The sequence below is a fragment of the Brachycentrus maculatus genome, unplaced genomic scaffold, assembly GCF_059751285.1.
Source record: "Brachycentrus maculatus isolate JH-2025_06_01 unplaced genomic scaffold, ASM5975128v1 h1tg000196l, whole genome shotgun sequence".
NCBI classification, from domain to species: Eukaryota; Metazoa; Arthropoda; class Insecta; order Trichoptera; family Brachycentridae; genus Brachycentrus; species Brachycentrus maculatus.
In genome coordinates this window covers 561,127-574,684 of record NW_028280947.1, presented here as the reverse complement: position 1 = coordinate 574,684, position 13,558 = coordinate 561,127, and the positions used below count along the sequence as shown (strand labels likewise).

At 32.8% G+C, this 13,558-nt stretch overlaps 1 protein-coding gene across 1 annotated transcript in view; it reads left to right on the top strand.

The window, feature by feature from the left end:
• The first annotated feature begins 1,006 nt into the window (after positions 1-1,006).
• The window catches only part of dally (division abnormally delayed protein), a 281,037-nt gene continuing 268,485 nt past the window's right edge, over positions 1,007-13,558 (top strand). Inside the window, exon 1 of the mRNA XM_088263048.1 lies at positions 1,007-1,293. Coding sequence (XP_088119174.1) covers positions 1,107-1,293 — 187 coding nt within the window. The 5' untranslated portion in view covers positions 1,007-1,106. The remainder of the gene's footprint in view (positions 1,294-13,558) is intronic.

Genomic DNA, 13,558 nt, shown 5'->3' with positions numbered 1-13,558 from the left:
AGGCAGAGAGAATAGAACGCCACACAACTCTGTCCTTGCAAACATTCTTCGCCTCTTCCACGTTCATTCATCTCCTCATACATACCCGCCGATTGTTTCAACTCGTAACCTGACCACTTTCAAGTATTTGGCATACTTGAGCGTGCCAAGTTTTTCTCGGTCTTCCTCTGCTCCTTTTTCCAATGACATTCGTCTCATAAATTTGTTTTACCGTTCTTTCCTCACTCATTCGTTCTACATGTCCAAACCATCTCAACACACCTTTCTTAGTTTTATCGATAATGCTATCTTAATTTTATCGATAATATATCCGATACTATTTTTTTAAAATATGGAATCTTGCTATTTTAAATATCATTGTAATACAAACATGTAAAAATGGGATCATTTTAGACCGGGGACTATTTTAAATTAGCTCTACTGGAAATAAATAAAAGATGCATCTCAGAAAATAGAATTCCGGATATTCCTGCGTAATCGAAGTGTCCAGCAACCGTTTACCCTACGATAATACAGCTTTTAACAACATAGTTTAGAATAAGCGGGCAAAATTAATTATTAAGCCTGTCGCATTAAGAATTGAGGGAATTATTTGTACGCAGTTAACACGAAAAGATCCAAATTTCCCGCTGGGCATGCGCGGTATTGGCACGCGAGCTTTTGCGAGAGCTTTTCACAGACACAACGCCGACGGTCTAACGCCCGGGGCCATACGGCTCAAATTCCCTCGCCGCATTAAATATGCACACAAATACAACAGCGACAAACTGCCTACATTCGGCTACCTACCTATGTATCGCAGTCTGCGCGAAATGCCTTTGGGCCCGGACGCGGGAGGAGAAAAGAAGATATAGTAACGTGAATTCATAAAAAAAAACATAGAAGTGAAAAGAAAATTTAGGGTTTAATTGTGACTTTTTGCTTAGGTGCTTTTGTTTTCCTATCCACATGCCTGTGACTTGTCGTTCGCGCGACAGGGTTTTCCTCTTTCCTCAGCCCGCCGGCCAGTCTGGTTTGAACAGCGGTCGTGAGTGCTCGCGTCGCGCGTCTGCTCTTTTTCGCCGTGTTTGCCGATCAAATTAATTCGCTAATCTCGATACAAAAATATGTACATAATGCCGTGTGGATATACGTGTTGTGCGTTCAGTTTGGTGATGCTGCTATTGTGTGTGAACAGTGTTGCCTCCAAGGAAAATGCAAGAACTGCAGAGGACTATGGTTGCGCGAAGGTGAATTCCTTTCTCGGATCCCGGAATATCACGGCAGTGCCGGCGAAAGGGAACGACGACAAAGGTAAAACGAAACAAGGCAAAAAAAAAAATTCACCGATTATTTCATAACTTTCCGCATTTCTTTTGGCGGGGATCAGCTGACCGGCGCGCACATGACCACGCTCCATCTGTCAATTTATTTCGGAAGCTAGCCAGACGTAACGTAAATATGACAAACTTTTCAGAATTTCAGCTGACAAGGTGCCAGTATTTAAATAAAAGTATTTTAAATCATTTCTCGTATGTTTTACTCATTATTTCAACGGTTTCGACAGATGATAAGTTGACCAGAAACGTTTCTACATAAAATGTTTGTTTTAAAAACTTTTGAAATACATTTTTGATCGGTGGATTTATTGTCTACATACGCTTTTAAATACATAGTATAATACCGACAAATTCTTATACATATAATAATAATAATAATAATAGTAATCAATCTTTATTCCAGCTTGACTAAGTGGAGGGTGCAATACTTAGTCAGCGATATATGTTTTACATATTTATTTTTTTATAAAATGAAATTAAAATTACAATAATATATATCACTGAATGTGTAACAACAATTTTTGATTTTAATTGTCTTCAAATTAAAGAAATTAACATTATTTCTAGTATGTTTAACGCATTATTTCAACGGTTTCGACAAATGATAATTTGAACGCCAAGTTTTCTAAATAAAACGTAAACTTCGATATATTTATTGCAAAAAACTTTTGAAATATTTCATGTTGACGGTGAGTTCATCTTCTACGCATGCTTTCTTTCAAATAAATATTTAATATAAAACTGACAAATTATGAAATTATAATACTGGACGTGTAAGATAAATATTTTCGTAGATAGAGTGACCGCATTAACTAATATGATATAAAACCGCTACACTTATAACCTCAGTGTGTAATTCATTTAACTAAATATTTTTTGATAGGTAATAGTTATTGTTACAATCTTTCGACCCTTGCTTGCATCCAATGTTGTATAGTAGGCCTTATATTAGCGTGTACAGAAAATCAATTACGGTAGGTAGTAAGCTAGGTACTAGTTACTAGGGTAGGCAGTAGAGGTAGGTAGTAAGGTAAGCTGGTACTATTCAGTAAGGTAGGGTAGGTACTGGTTGCATTTTTATATGTCACACAAGTAAGTTAGGATAGGCACTGCTTTTCCGCCTATAAGATACTGACTGCACTGATGTAATGATGTACCATTATATATCATAATATCAGTCTTAACTTTAACTAACTAACTAACCAACACGCCGCTTCTCCGCAGGGGTAGGGAGAGAGAATAGAACGCCACACCACTCTGTCATTGCAAACATTCGCTTCTTTCACATTCACGTATCTCTTCATACATACCCGCCGATTATTTCGACTCCTGACCCGACCGCTTTCGAGTATTCGACATACCTGATCATGCCAAGTTTTTATTAGTCTTCCTCTGCTCCTTTTCCCAATTTTATTCGCTTTACTCTCATATTTATTTAATCTCACTCTGGACTGGTACAATGAGCGTAGGACTTTGCAGGCCCTTGGAATCATGCGATTAATGATCAAGATAACACTGCATTGATACGTTACATTGCCCTATACACCATTTGGCACGGATATGGGCTAGAAAAATAATGTTTTTTAAAAGATCCTTTTTGATATAAATGAATATAATATATTATTTATTTTATATAACAAAATATTGAATCCAAGTATGTGTGTAAATATAAAAAAATTATACTTCAATATAATTCATTGAAAATTTAAGATTTCAATATCAGGTGTACATAGATGACGCTCTTTGATTCACACAGCCCAAATTGTTACATATATATGACGCTCTTTGAGTCACACAGCCCAAATTGTTACATGTGTCGAATTTAGACCCACCGATATTGCAAATTAAAATGAATATTGTTGAATTTTTTTTATTATCATTCCACGACCTTCGTGTTTTGTTGAAAGTAATTAGCTGACGATGCGATGAACTAATAGTGAGTAGGACTAGCATTAGTGTGACAATTTGGAACTTCTCCGAATCATTTCGTCATTTTAAATTTGCCTTCAAACCGATATCTTCTTGGAAAAACAAATGTCGTACCTTATTGACTAGTATTGTTGCAACATTTTCAGTACCTACGCGTATAGCATTTTTGGCATTGATACCTTGATGTTTTTTTTTAAATATAAATATATGTACACATATATATATATATATATATATATATATATATATATATATATATATATATATATATATATATATATATATATATATATATATATATATATATATATATATATATATATATATATACATATATATATATATATATACACGTCCGCCTCCGTAGTGTAATGGTCAGCACGCTCGGCTACCGTTCTGGAGGTCCCGGGTTCGATTCCCAAGGGGGGTAAAATAAATATAAGTGATTTTTTCACTGTAATATTTATTCAATATTATTACCCTGGATTGGTACCTGAAGCAGAGGGCTGATCACCTTTCCTTCATGTGTAAACGATCAAGACAACGTTGCGTTTATATGACGCAGTGCCCTATGCACCATTGGGGTGCGGATAAGGGTTTTAATATTTTAATAATTTAATAATATGTCCGCCACCGTATTGTGATGGTCAGCACGTTACGCTACCTTACTAGAGGTCCCGGGTTTGATTTCCAGGGGGTGTCATTTAAATATGTATAGGTGATTTTTTCACTCTAATATTTATTCAATATAACTGGTGCCTGGGGGGCTATACCATATCGCTCACTCCTTTCAACAACGTCATATATAAAAAAAAACTTAATTTTTCAGGAGAATTTTTCGTTTTTAAAGTTTAAAAATATAATAAAATCTATTAAAAAATATCAAGCTACTTATTAAACTTTTTAGTGTGCCATATATCTTTTTTGGTAAAACCTGAATGTTTTTTCTCCATTTGAAAAATATTTATTTTATTTAAAAAATCATTCAACAATACCTTCTCTTCACAATGCAAAACACTTTCTTCCCTGTAGCTGGTAAATATTAAGTTAAAAATATGCCACTTTTGCTGGGATATAGTACATTTTGTGGCCATTCCGAAAACATGCATAACGGAAAATTTACTTTTTTAAATATATATTATGACGTTGTTGAAAGAAGTGAGCGATATATGAGATTAAAAAATGCTTGGTATATACCATATATGAGATTTAAAAAATTGGGTACTATCTTTGTCAATCATGGATAGAATTGGTGAATGTTACACGTGTGCAAAGCAATATCACTTAACCAGCATATGATAGGTCGTAAGCCCTGTAAATACCCTGACTTCCATATTTTTCTTTATATACGTTGAAATGTCAAAAATATATAATACATTATTGACGAATCGATAAGTATTAGGTGAAGATGAAAATTCAGTTTTTTTAAAGATATATTTCGTTAACTGGGTGTTTTTTCTTCTAAATCTTGTCCAAGGTTGTATTGGGGGTTACCAGGAATGCAGAACGCGGTCCGCAACTATTGTAGGTTGGGAGTAGCACCCAGTCTGGACCTTTTCCCTCGTTTATAGGGTCATTGCCATTTAGTCCCGGGTCCTCGGTTCTCAAACGTTAGGACGAATACCGACCTCTTGATATTTGCTGCTACCCTGGGATTTCAATACATTCACTGCATTCAATATATCGCAAACAAAGCACGAGATGCTGATGCGAAAAGCAATTTTCTAAACGCTAAAACTATATTGTATGTATTATTTTTTCACATCTTATCAAAGATGAAGAAGGATATGGAAGTCTGGGCATTTACGGGGCTGACGACCGTCATAGGTTGGCTGGTTTAAGTGATCACTAAACACGTTTGAGAGTAGCGAGTTTTTTTTTCGATATACATATATCCTTTAAAAAATGTCCGCCTCCGTAGTGTAATGGTCAGCACGCTCAGCATACTTGACTGGGTTCGATTCCCAGGGGGGAGGGTCTAATAAACATAAGTGCTTTTACACTCTTATATTTATTTAATTCGTATTTTATAAGTCCAGGGTAGTCCTTGGACTGATCCCTGAAACGCTGGAGTGATTACCTTGCTTTCACGTAACAATCAAAATAACATTGCATCAATATGATGCAGCGCCGTATGTATCATTGGATGTGAGGAGAATAAAATATACTTTTTAAAAATCTGCGGTTAACTCGTGTGGCGTCTTGCGCAGACGAACGCGTGCTGAATTATATTTGAAATATATTTGAGACCACATGGCTGTCCAAACTTAAAACACAGTAAGGGACATTTTTTTGTAGTACGTGTTTTTGCATTTTTGGACTAAGTAGAATCTACTTATGTCCTTTACTGTGTTTTGAGTTTGAACAGCCGTACACCCTCAATGTGTTAACGTATCGATTATCCAGTATAATCGCATCTTGAGATCATCCCGCGATTTAACCTTGTGGGGTCGTTTATGACCCAAATAACCTTGTTTTCTTAGGTATGTTACTTTGTTTGGGGCCGCGTCATAGATGAAGTATGCGTCAATTCTGGGAACGGGCGATACCTGTTTAGTCTTGCCATCTCTAGTCCCAACAGGTAGCGGGGTTTATGGTTTCTGTGTGTTTTTAATGCCCGATTGTCTTCACACACCTCTGTGGGCGAATGCACTTTTGGAACTTGCAAATTTTATTGTCTTGCATTGAAGCGACTACAGAATGCGTTTTTTTATATCACGTATTCTCAAAAAATGTGTACGAGAAGTGAATATTTAATTTTTATAGCGTTGGTATTTCAATCATCGAAAGTAAATAAAAACTTATAGGTGTATTTTGTATATTAAAAGCATTGTTAACTTTGGGGTATGGTATGCACACTCCCTTTTTTCGTCACTCAAAATAGATGAAGAAGAATATGATCTATTAAGTCAAGTGATTTACAGGGGTTATAACCTCTCATAGGCTGGTAAAGTGATCACTTGAGATAGTGCAAAATTTACCATTCTACCTATGATTGACAACCACACCACTCAAATTTTGGAACTCCTAGATATGTTTGTATATCATTAATCTCAGGGCACAGTACACATAAATATATATATATATATATATATAAGTTCACAAGAGCCATCTCTGTCGGATTGAGAAAGCTTTTATTTGGCAGAGACCCTTTTCTTTATTTATTTATTTTTTATTCTCTAATTATCATTTTCGTTCTCTTTCTGTAATGCCACTTAAAAACTCTATTTCGCGACTACCGATTTCGGAATAACCATGCCATCATCTTGAATTTAAGCATTACGGTATTAACAGGACGTTTTTTTTACAAATAACCAAATTTTTTTTTCCGTTAAATAGAGGTCTGTTATTTATGTTGTTATTTTTTACATTATTTTATATATTTTTATTTTTTATTTAACCCTTATCCGCACCCCAATGGTGCATAGGGCACTGCTTCATATAAACGCAGTGTTATCTTGATCGTTTACACATGAAGGAAAGGTGATCAGCCCTTATTTCAATTTATTTTTTTAATAATGTAAATGAACGTCTCGTCACGGGTTCTGCTTAGTGAGGAGTTCATCAAAAATATAATAATGTATTGTAAAAAGTAATAAATAAATAAATCAATCATACTTGAATCATGAATTCAAAAGTTAGGTTTTCAATAATGTAATTATTTTATGTCCAGGTGTAATTTTTGTAGTGTAAAACCTTTGTATTGTAAATTTTTATGTATCTATTGTACGTAATGCATATAATCTAATAATAATAATAATAAAAAATTGTATTAACATGTAAGTATTGCGGCTTAACACAGGCCATGCCTAAAGAGCCGTAATACATTTAGTAAAAAAAATCGATCTATGAAATAAATAAATAAATAATTTATAAATATACTTTCTCTTTACATTTTTTTTAAAACAGGTATACAGGGTGTCAAATAAATAGTTCTAATACACTATTTTACACTGGAAAGCTGTCTCTTACCGCTATCGGAATTCCCAAATGAATAAACTTAACGACCCTTTAATAGTCGCGATGTTATCGGGAAACATTTATTATTTATAAACCCACCTTCATTTATTTCACAAATAGCGGATTTGGAATGTGAGGCATGTTGGCAATTTGAAAAATCCTTAACGACATCACTGATAAGGGTAGTGGTCCTTTATTATCCAGTTCCAATAACATGGGATTATCCCAACCCCTGTAATTACGCTAAGCCTTAACAAATTGGAGCCACAAACTAGGGGTAGGGGTAATATTGGAAAATAATATAACATAATATACGAAATAATGTATTAATTCCTATACCCTCCTCGACTCAAATATTATATTATATCAATGATTTAGGATTATCTTATTTTTATTTGATTTATGTAATTGGAAAAAGGAGCAGAGGAAGACCGAGAAAAACTTGGCACGATCAACTATGCCAAATACTTGAAAGTGGTCAGGTTATTAGTCGAAACAATCGGCGGGTGTATATGAGGAGATGCATGAACGTGGAAGAGGCGAAGAATGTTTGCAAGGACAGAGTGGTGTGGCGTGGCGTTCTATTCTCTCTGCCTACCCCTGCGGGGAAGCGGCATGATGGTTAGTTAGCTAGTTTTTTTTTATCATTTCTAATTGAAAACCGCCTCTTTTTGCATAATATGAAAGTGTTGACAGCAATGTAGGAAAGATTCACTTTTGCGCAATTTGACTGACTTTACCCAACATTTAGTTGATAAGAATGAAATCACGATAACGCACCAAGATAATGAAACGTGAACGAGTAATGTCAACAGAGTCCATATTATACCGTAAACGTTTGCCTAATTGGTTTATCGGGAAATCAAAACCCGTTTTATTGATTTCGTAAAAAAATGCTTTGTTTCAATAAATCCTCAAATAAAAAAATAAAAATTGTCATTTTATTAGTTATAAATTTTCATTTTTTCATTAATTGATTCGGCACTCACTTTGTGGTTAAATCTATCCATTTTTGATTAATGTTTTACTTAGTAAATACCACTATTTGTGGCATTTACTTAGTAAAACATCAATTAAAAATAAATTTTCATCCCTATAAAAGTATCTAAAAGGGGTCGTTATTTTATTTGTATAATTTATCAGTCATTTTGTGTATTATTCATTCTAGTGTCGTGGGTATACTGGCAAAAAACGTTAACTTCAAAATATCTGTTTGAATAATCCCTGTTGTTAAGCTACCGTGCTGGAGGTCCCGGGTTCGATTCCTAGGAGGGGTTAAAATAAACATTATTGATTTTACATTAAAATATTTATTTAATACCCTGGTCCCTGAAGCGCAGGAGTGATCGCCTTGCCTTTATGTAAGTAGCGATCAAGATAACACTGCATCAAAACGATGCAGTGCCCTTTGCCTTATTGAGTGCGGATAAGGGTTAGAAGAAGAAGAAGATGTCCTTAAATATTTTTTTTTGTCATTTTATTAGTTAAAAATTTTCTTCCCTATGAAAGTATCTGAAAGGGTCGTTATTTTTTTGTTAAATAATTTATAAGTCATTTTTGTGTATTATTAATTCTAATGTCGTGGGTTTACTGGCAAAAAACATTAACTCTAAAATTCCTGTTTGAATAATCCCTGTTATTTCAAGCTTTTAACCTGAATAAAATAACCGCTATTAAACTTAAAGTTGCAATTACTTTTTAAACCACAAATATATGACATTTCAAACTACTTAGTGTATTTTGTCAATTTATAGAACGTTGAAAACTTTATAATATGGACATCTAAGTATTTACAGGGCTTATGACCTATCATAGACTGGATTAGTGATCACTTTAATACACGTATAAGATTCACCATTCTACCTATGATTGACAGTAAGGTTGTCATTAACATTTTCCGAACTCGTATAAGGTGTATATATATATATATATATATATATATATATATATATATATATATATATACATATATATATATATATATATATATATATATATATATATATATATATATATATATATATATATATATATATATATATATATATATATATATATATATATATATATATATATATATATATATATATATATATATATATATATATATATATATATATATATATATATATATATATATATATATATATATATATATATATATATATATATATATATATATATATATATATATATATGTATCAGTGGCGTGCCCAGGGCTTACCAGTAAGGCAAGCCCATTATTTTTCAGAATAAAATCTTCTTCTCCGTCTTATTCCTCATTGCTGAGGGTTGTGACCCTTGCAGAAGCAATGCATCTTCTCCAGTTATCCCTTGACTGCGCTGCACGTAGCGCATCAACCATTGAAGTGCCTGCTGCTGCCTTAATTTGATCGGTCCATCGTGTGGGGATCTTCCTCACTCTCTCTTTCCCTCTAGGCTACCGATAACAACTAGTCGTTCCAGGCTATCCTCGTTGCCACGCACAACGTGTTTAAAGTGGAGAATCCGTCGGGTACAGATATTGGCCAGAGTCAAGCCATCCAAGCGTAGCCAGAATAAAATAGCGACTATGTAATTTTTTCCACATGAATTTTATTTGACCAGCAACCGGGTTTCGTCATAACTGACACCACCAGTCCGATGATGTCAGTTACGACGAAACCCGGTTGCTGGTCAAATAAAATTCAAGTGGAAAAAATTTCATAGTTGTTATTTTATTCTATAAAATGCAGTTCAACCAAGGAATGTCAGGACAAAACTTTATTTAAAAAAACAATATAAAGATAAACAATGTATTGTAATGAGTGTAAAAAATGCAAAGATGTAATTTTTGTATGGAATAGCCATTGAAATAAAGAAAATGTTGACTGCAGTAAAATACGTTTCTAATAGATTTTTATTTTCCACTGGCACTTCGTGATGGAATTGCATTTTAATATATTATTAGATTAAAACCAATATTTTTAGCTTTTCCACTTTATTTTTATTTGACCAGCGACCGGGTTTCGTCGTTACCGACATCATCAGTACATCGACATCGACAGTACCAGTCTGATGATGTCGGTAACGGTAATAAAATGTCGGTAACCCGGTCGCTGGTCAAATAAAAATAAAGTGGAAAAGCTAAAAATATTGGTTTTAATCTAATAATATATTTCAATACGTTTCTAATCCAACGAGTTTTGTATATCGGCTGATTAAACTTCCTTATATGTAATTTAACAGTTGTGATATTTTTAAATCAGGAGTAGGTCTTTGAGACCTTGAGATGTAATCATTTCTTTTTTTTTTAATAAAATTCAATGCGCTCACCTTTCCATTATAAATTAATTCCTTCAACCACTTTTATAAATAAAACAAATAAATAAATAAAACAGCACAAACGACATCGGCCGTATCCGAATTCATTATGACGTTCAAACAAAAATGTGCTTACGAAAAACGTAGCGAAGAACGATAATAATGCGAAAACTTATTCAAATCTTAATAATTCCTACAATTACCGTATTTAATTATGGATTATCTATTATATTTTATATTTATGAACTCTACAAAGGCATAAAACTAGTTGATAAGCATCTGACAGATGAGTAACAGATAACAATAATGAAATACGTTCGTTACAAATATTGCGAATTGTAGCTAATTTCTGTAGCTATGTTCACGCTACCGAAGCTGGCTTCCAAACTCGATACAAAATGCCATATAGGTACCTACATTGTACGGTTTAAAGTTATGTTTTTAAACCAAATCAACTATGCGTTTTGCTGGAAGCAGAAGCCCAAATTGAAGCCAATGAGAGCGAGCGAGATGGCTAATCATGTATCGCCTGCACCTGCAACAGACAGGGCGAAAGCCGAATTTTTACACTCGGCTATCTCGGGTAGTACGAAAAAGCGCGCGATAATTTAAAAATAGGCATACATTAATTATGTATTTTTAATAATTGTTGGAGTTGTTAGGCAACCCGGGCTTCTGGGCTTCTAGGGTAGGTCCGCCACTGATATGTATATACATATATATATATATATATATATATATATATATATATATATATATATATATATATATATATATATATATATATATATATATATATATATATATATATATATATATATATATATATATATATATATAATAAATCTCATGATACTTCGCTGCACCATCTATGATTGAATTGAGAAAGCTTTTATTTATCAGAGATCCTTTTATTTATAAGCAAGATCCTAACAGGATTATTTAACATACCGGGAGACGAGAATTTTATTTAAAATATGTCGTAATCATAGAAAAATTATCATTTTACAGCATCAATTTGATGATATTTATTATTGTGTCTGGCGTGATAAATAAAGTTATATATATATATTCGATTATCTCCAATCAACCGTCGAATAAGGTTATCAGATGCGAATTTTAAATTCAAAAGATAATGATTTTAATTAGACGTTTTAGATGGAAATATCAAACCTAAGACGCCATCTTAGCACTCATTCCTGTCAGAGGCCATTTTCTTTAGCAGATAAAACGATGTTGGCAGACTACATGCGATCGATTACCATAATAAATAATAGCGTACTTGAGGCAATCTTTTTAGAGTAAATATAGGTAAAATGGTTAATACATTAAAAATATATATACTCTGCTGTGAACAGTACAGTTATGAATTCCATACATTATATCAGTGTACGAGGCAATTTTTTAAAGTAAACAAAAGGAAATATAGGTAAAATTGTAAAATACATGAACAATTTATCGTAGACTGAAGAAAAGGTATTGTTTAATTATTTTTTTAAATATACTCAATATTTTTCAAATGGAGAAAAAAGCTTTAGGTTTTACATAAAAAGATCTGTTGCACATTTAAAAGTTCAATAAGTGGCTTGATATTTATTTTTAATACATTGTATTATATTTTAAAACTTTTAAAACGTTCTCCTGAAAAATCTTTTTTATTTATTTATGACGTTCTTGAGCGATTTGTCCGCCTCTGTAGTGTAATGGTCGCTCGGTTACCGTTCTGAAGGTCCCGGGTTCGATTCCCAGGGGGGGTCAAATAAATATAAGTGATTTTTTTAATGTAATATTTATTCAATATTACCCTGGACTGGTACCTGAAACGGAGGGCTGATCACCTTTCCTTCGTGTGTAAACGATCGAGATAACACTGCGTTTATATGAAGCAGTGCCCTATGCACCACCATTGGGGTGCGGATAAGGGTTTTATTATTATTATTATTACTGAGCGATTTATATTATTTATTCTTTTATCAATATTCCTTTTCTTTTATTAATACATAAAAACTATGAAAAAATACGTGTTTTCTTGAATACACATACTATTACGTAAAAATTGGTAGACGTTCCGTTTTGAGTACAAAAATATATGGTCAGTTTATGTACAATATAATACAAAATCACGCCGCATAAAATTATCATACGAAATATTGTCCTTTCTACAACATGGCTCGCCTTTATTATCCGCCAGCATTCGTGACTGGAGGGTTCTCGGTTCGTTTTCACGCGTAGAAGTGCAGGTATTCAAATGAATTGCATTTTGTGTTTATGGCGAAACAATCCTCCGTTCCCGCTCGAGTGTTTTACTGCCGAGTGCACTGCAATAAAGTGCATACCTCTTGCATCGGCAGTGGCCCTTGATGTAGAGAGAGTGAACGAGGATAATAAACCCCGGGGTGCCGCGGGGACCTTAAAAATACCTCAATATGTTAACCGAGTATACAAATATCGCATAAAGCATGCATTGCATTTTTACCTTATCCGGTATTGTTTCAAAAGTGAATCATGTTTAACAACTAAATTAATACGCAGAGGTTTAACGACAATATATGTTTGTATGTAAGATCTAGAATTACACATATTTAGATACCTGAATTTGTTAACCGACTATACAAATTTCGTATAAAGCTTGTATTGCATTTAAACCTTATTCCGGTATTGTTTCAAAAGTTACACTGGTTTTTATTTATAACAACTGGAGAAGTTTTACTACAACTACAACATATGTATTCTATATATATATATATATATATATATATATATATATATATATATATATATATATATATATATATATATATATATATATATATATATATATATATATATATATATATATATATATATAACGTGGTAATATTTTTCTTTTGTAAATTGCGTGTAAATAATATGTAAAGTGGGTGTATAATAATAAAATAAACAATGTGTTGCTTTGTAATTAAAGTTTATTCTTAATTTATCTTTATAATAATTTTTATATCTATCTATCTATCTATCTATCTGATTCTGACAGTTAATAATATTATCGGAAGTCTTTTGTTTTATTC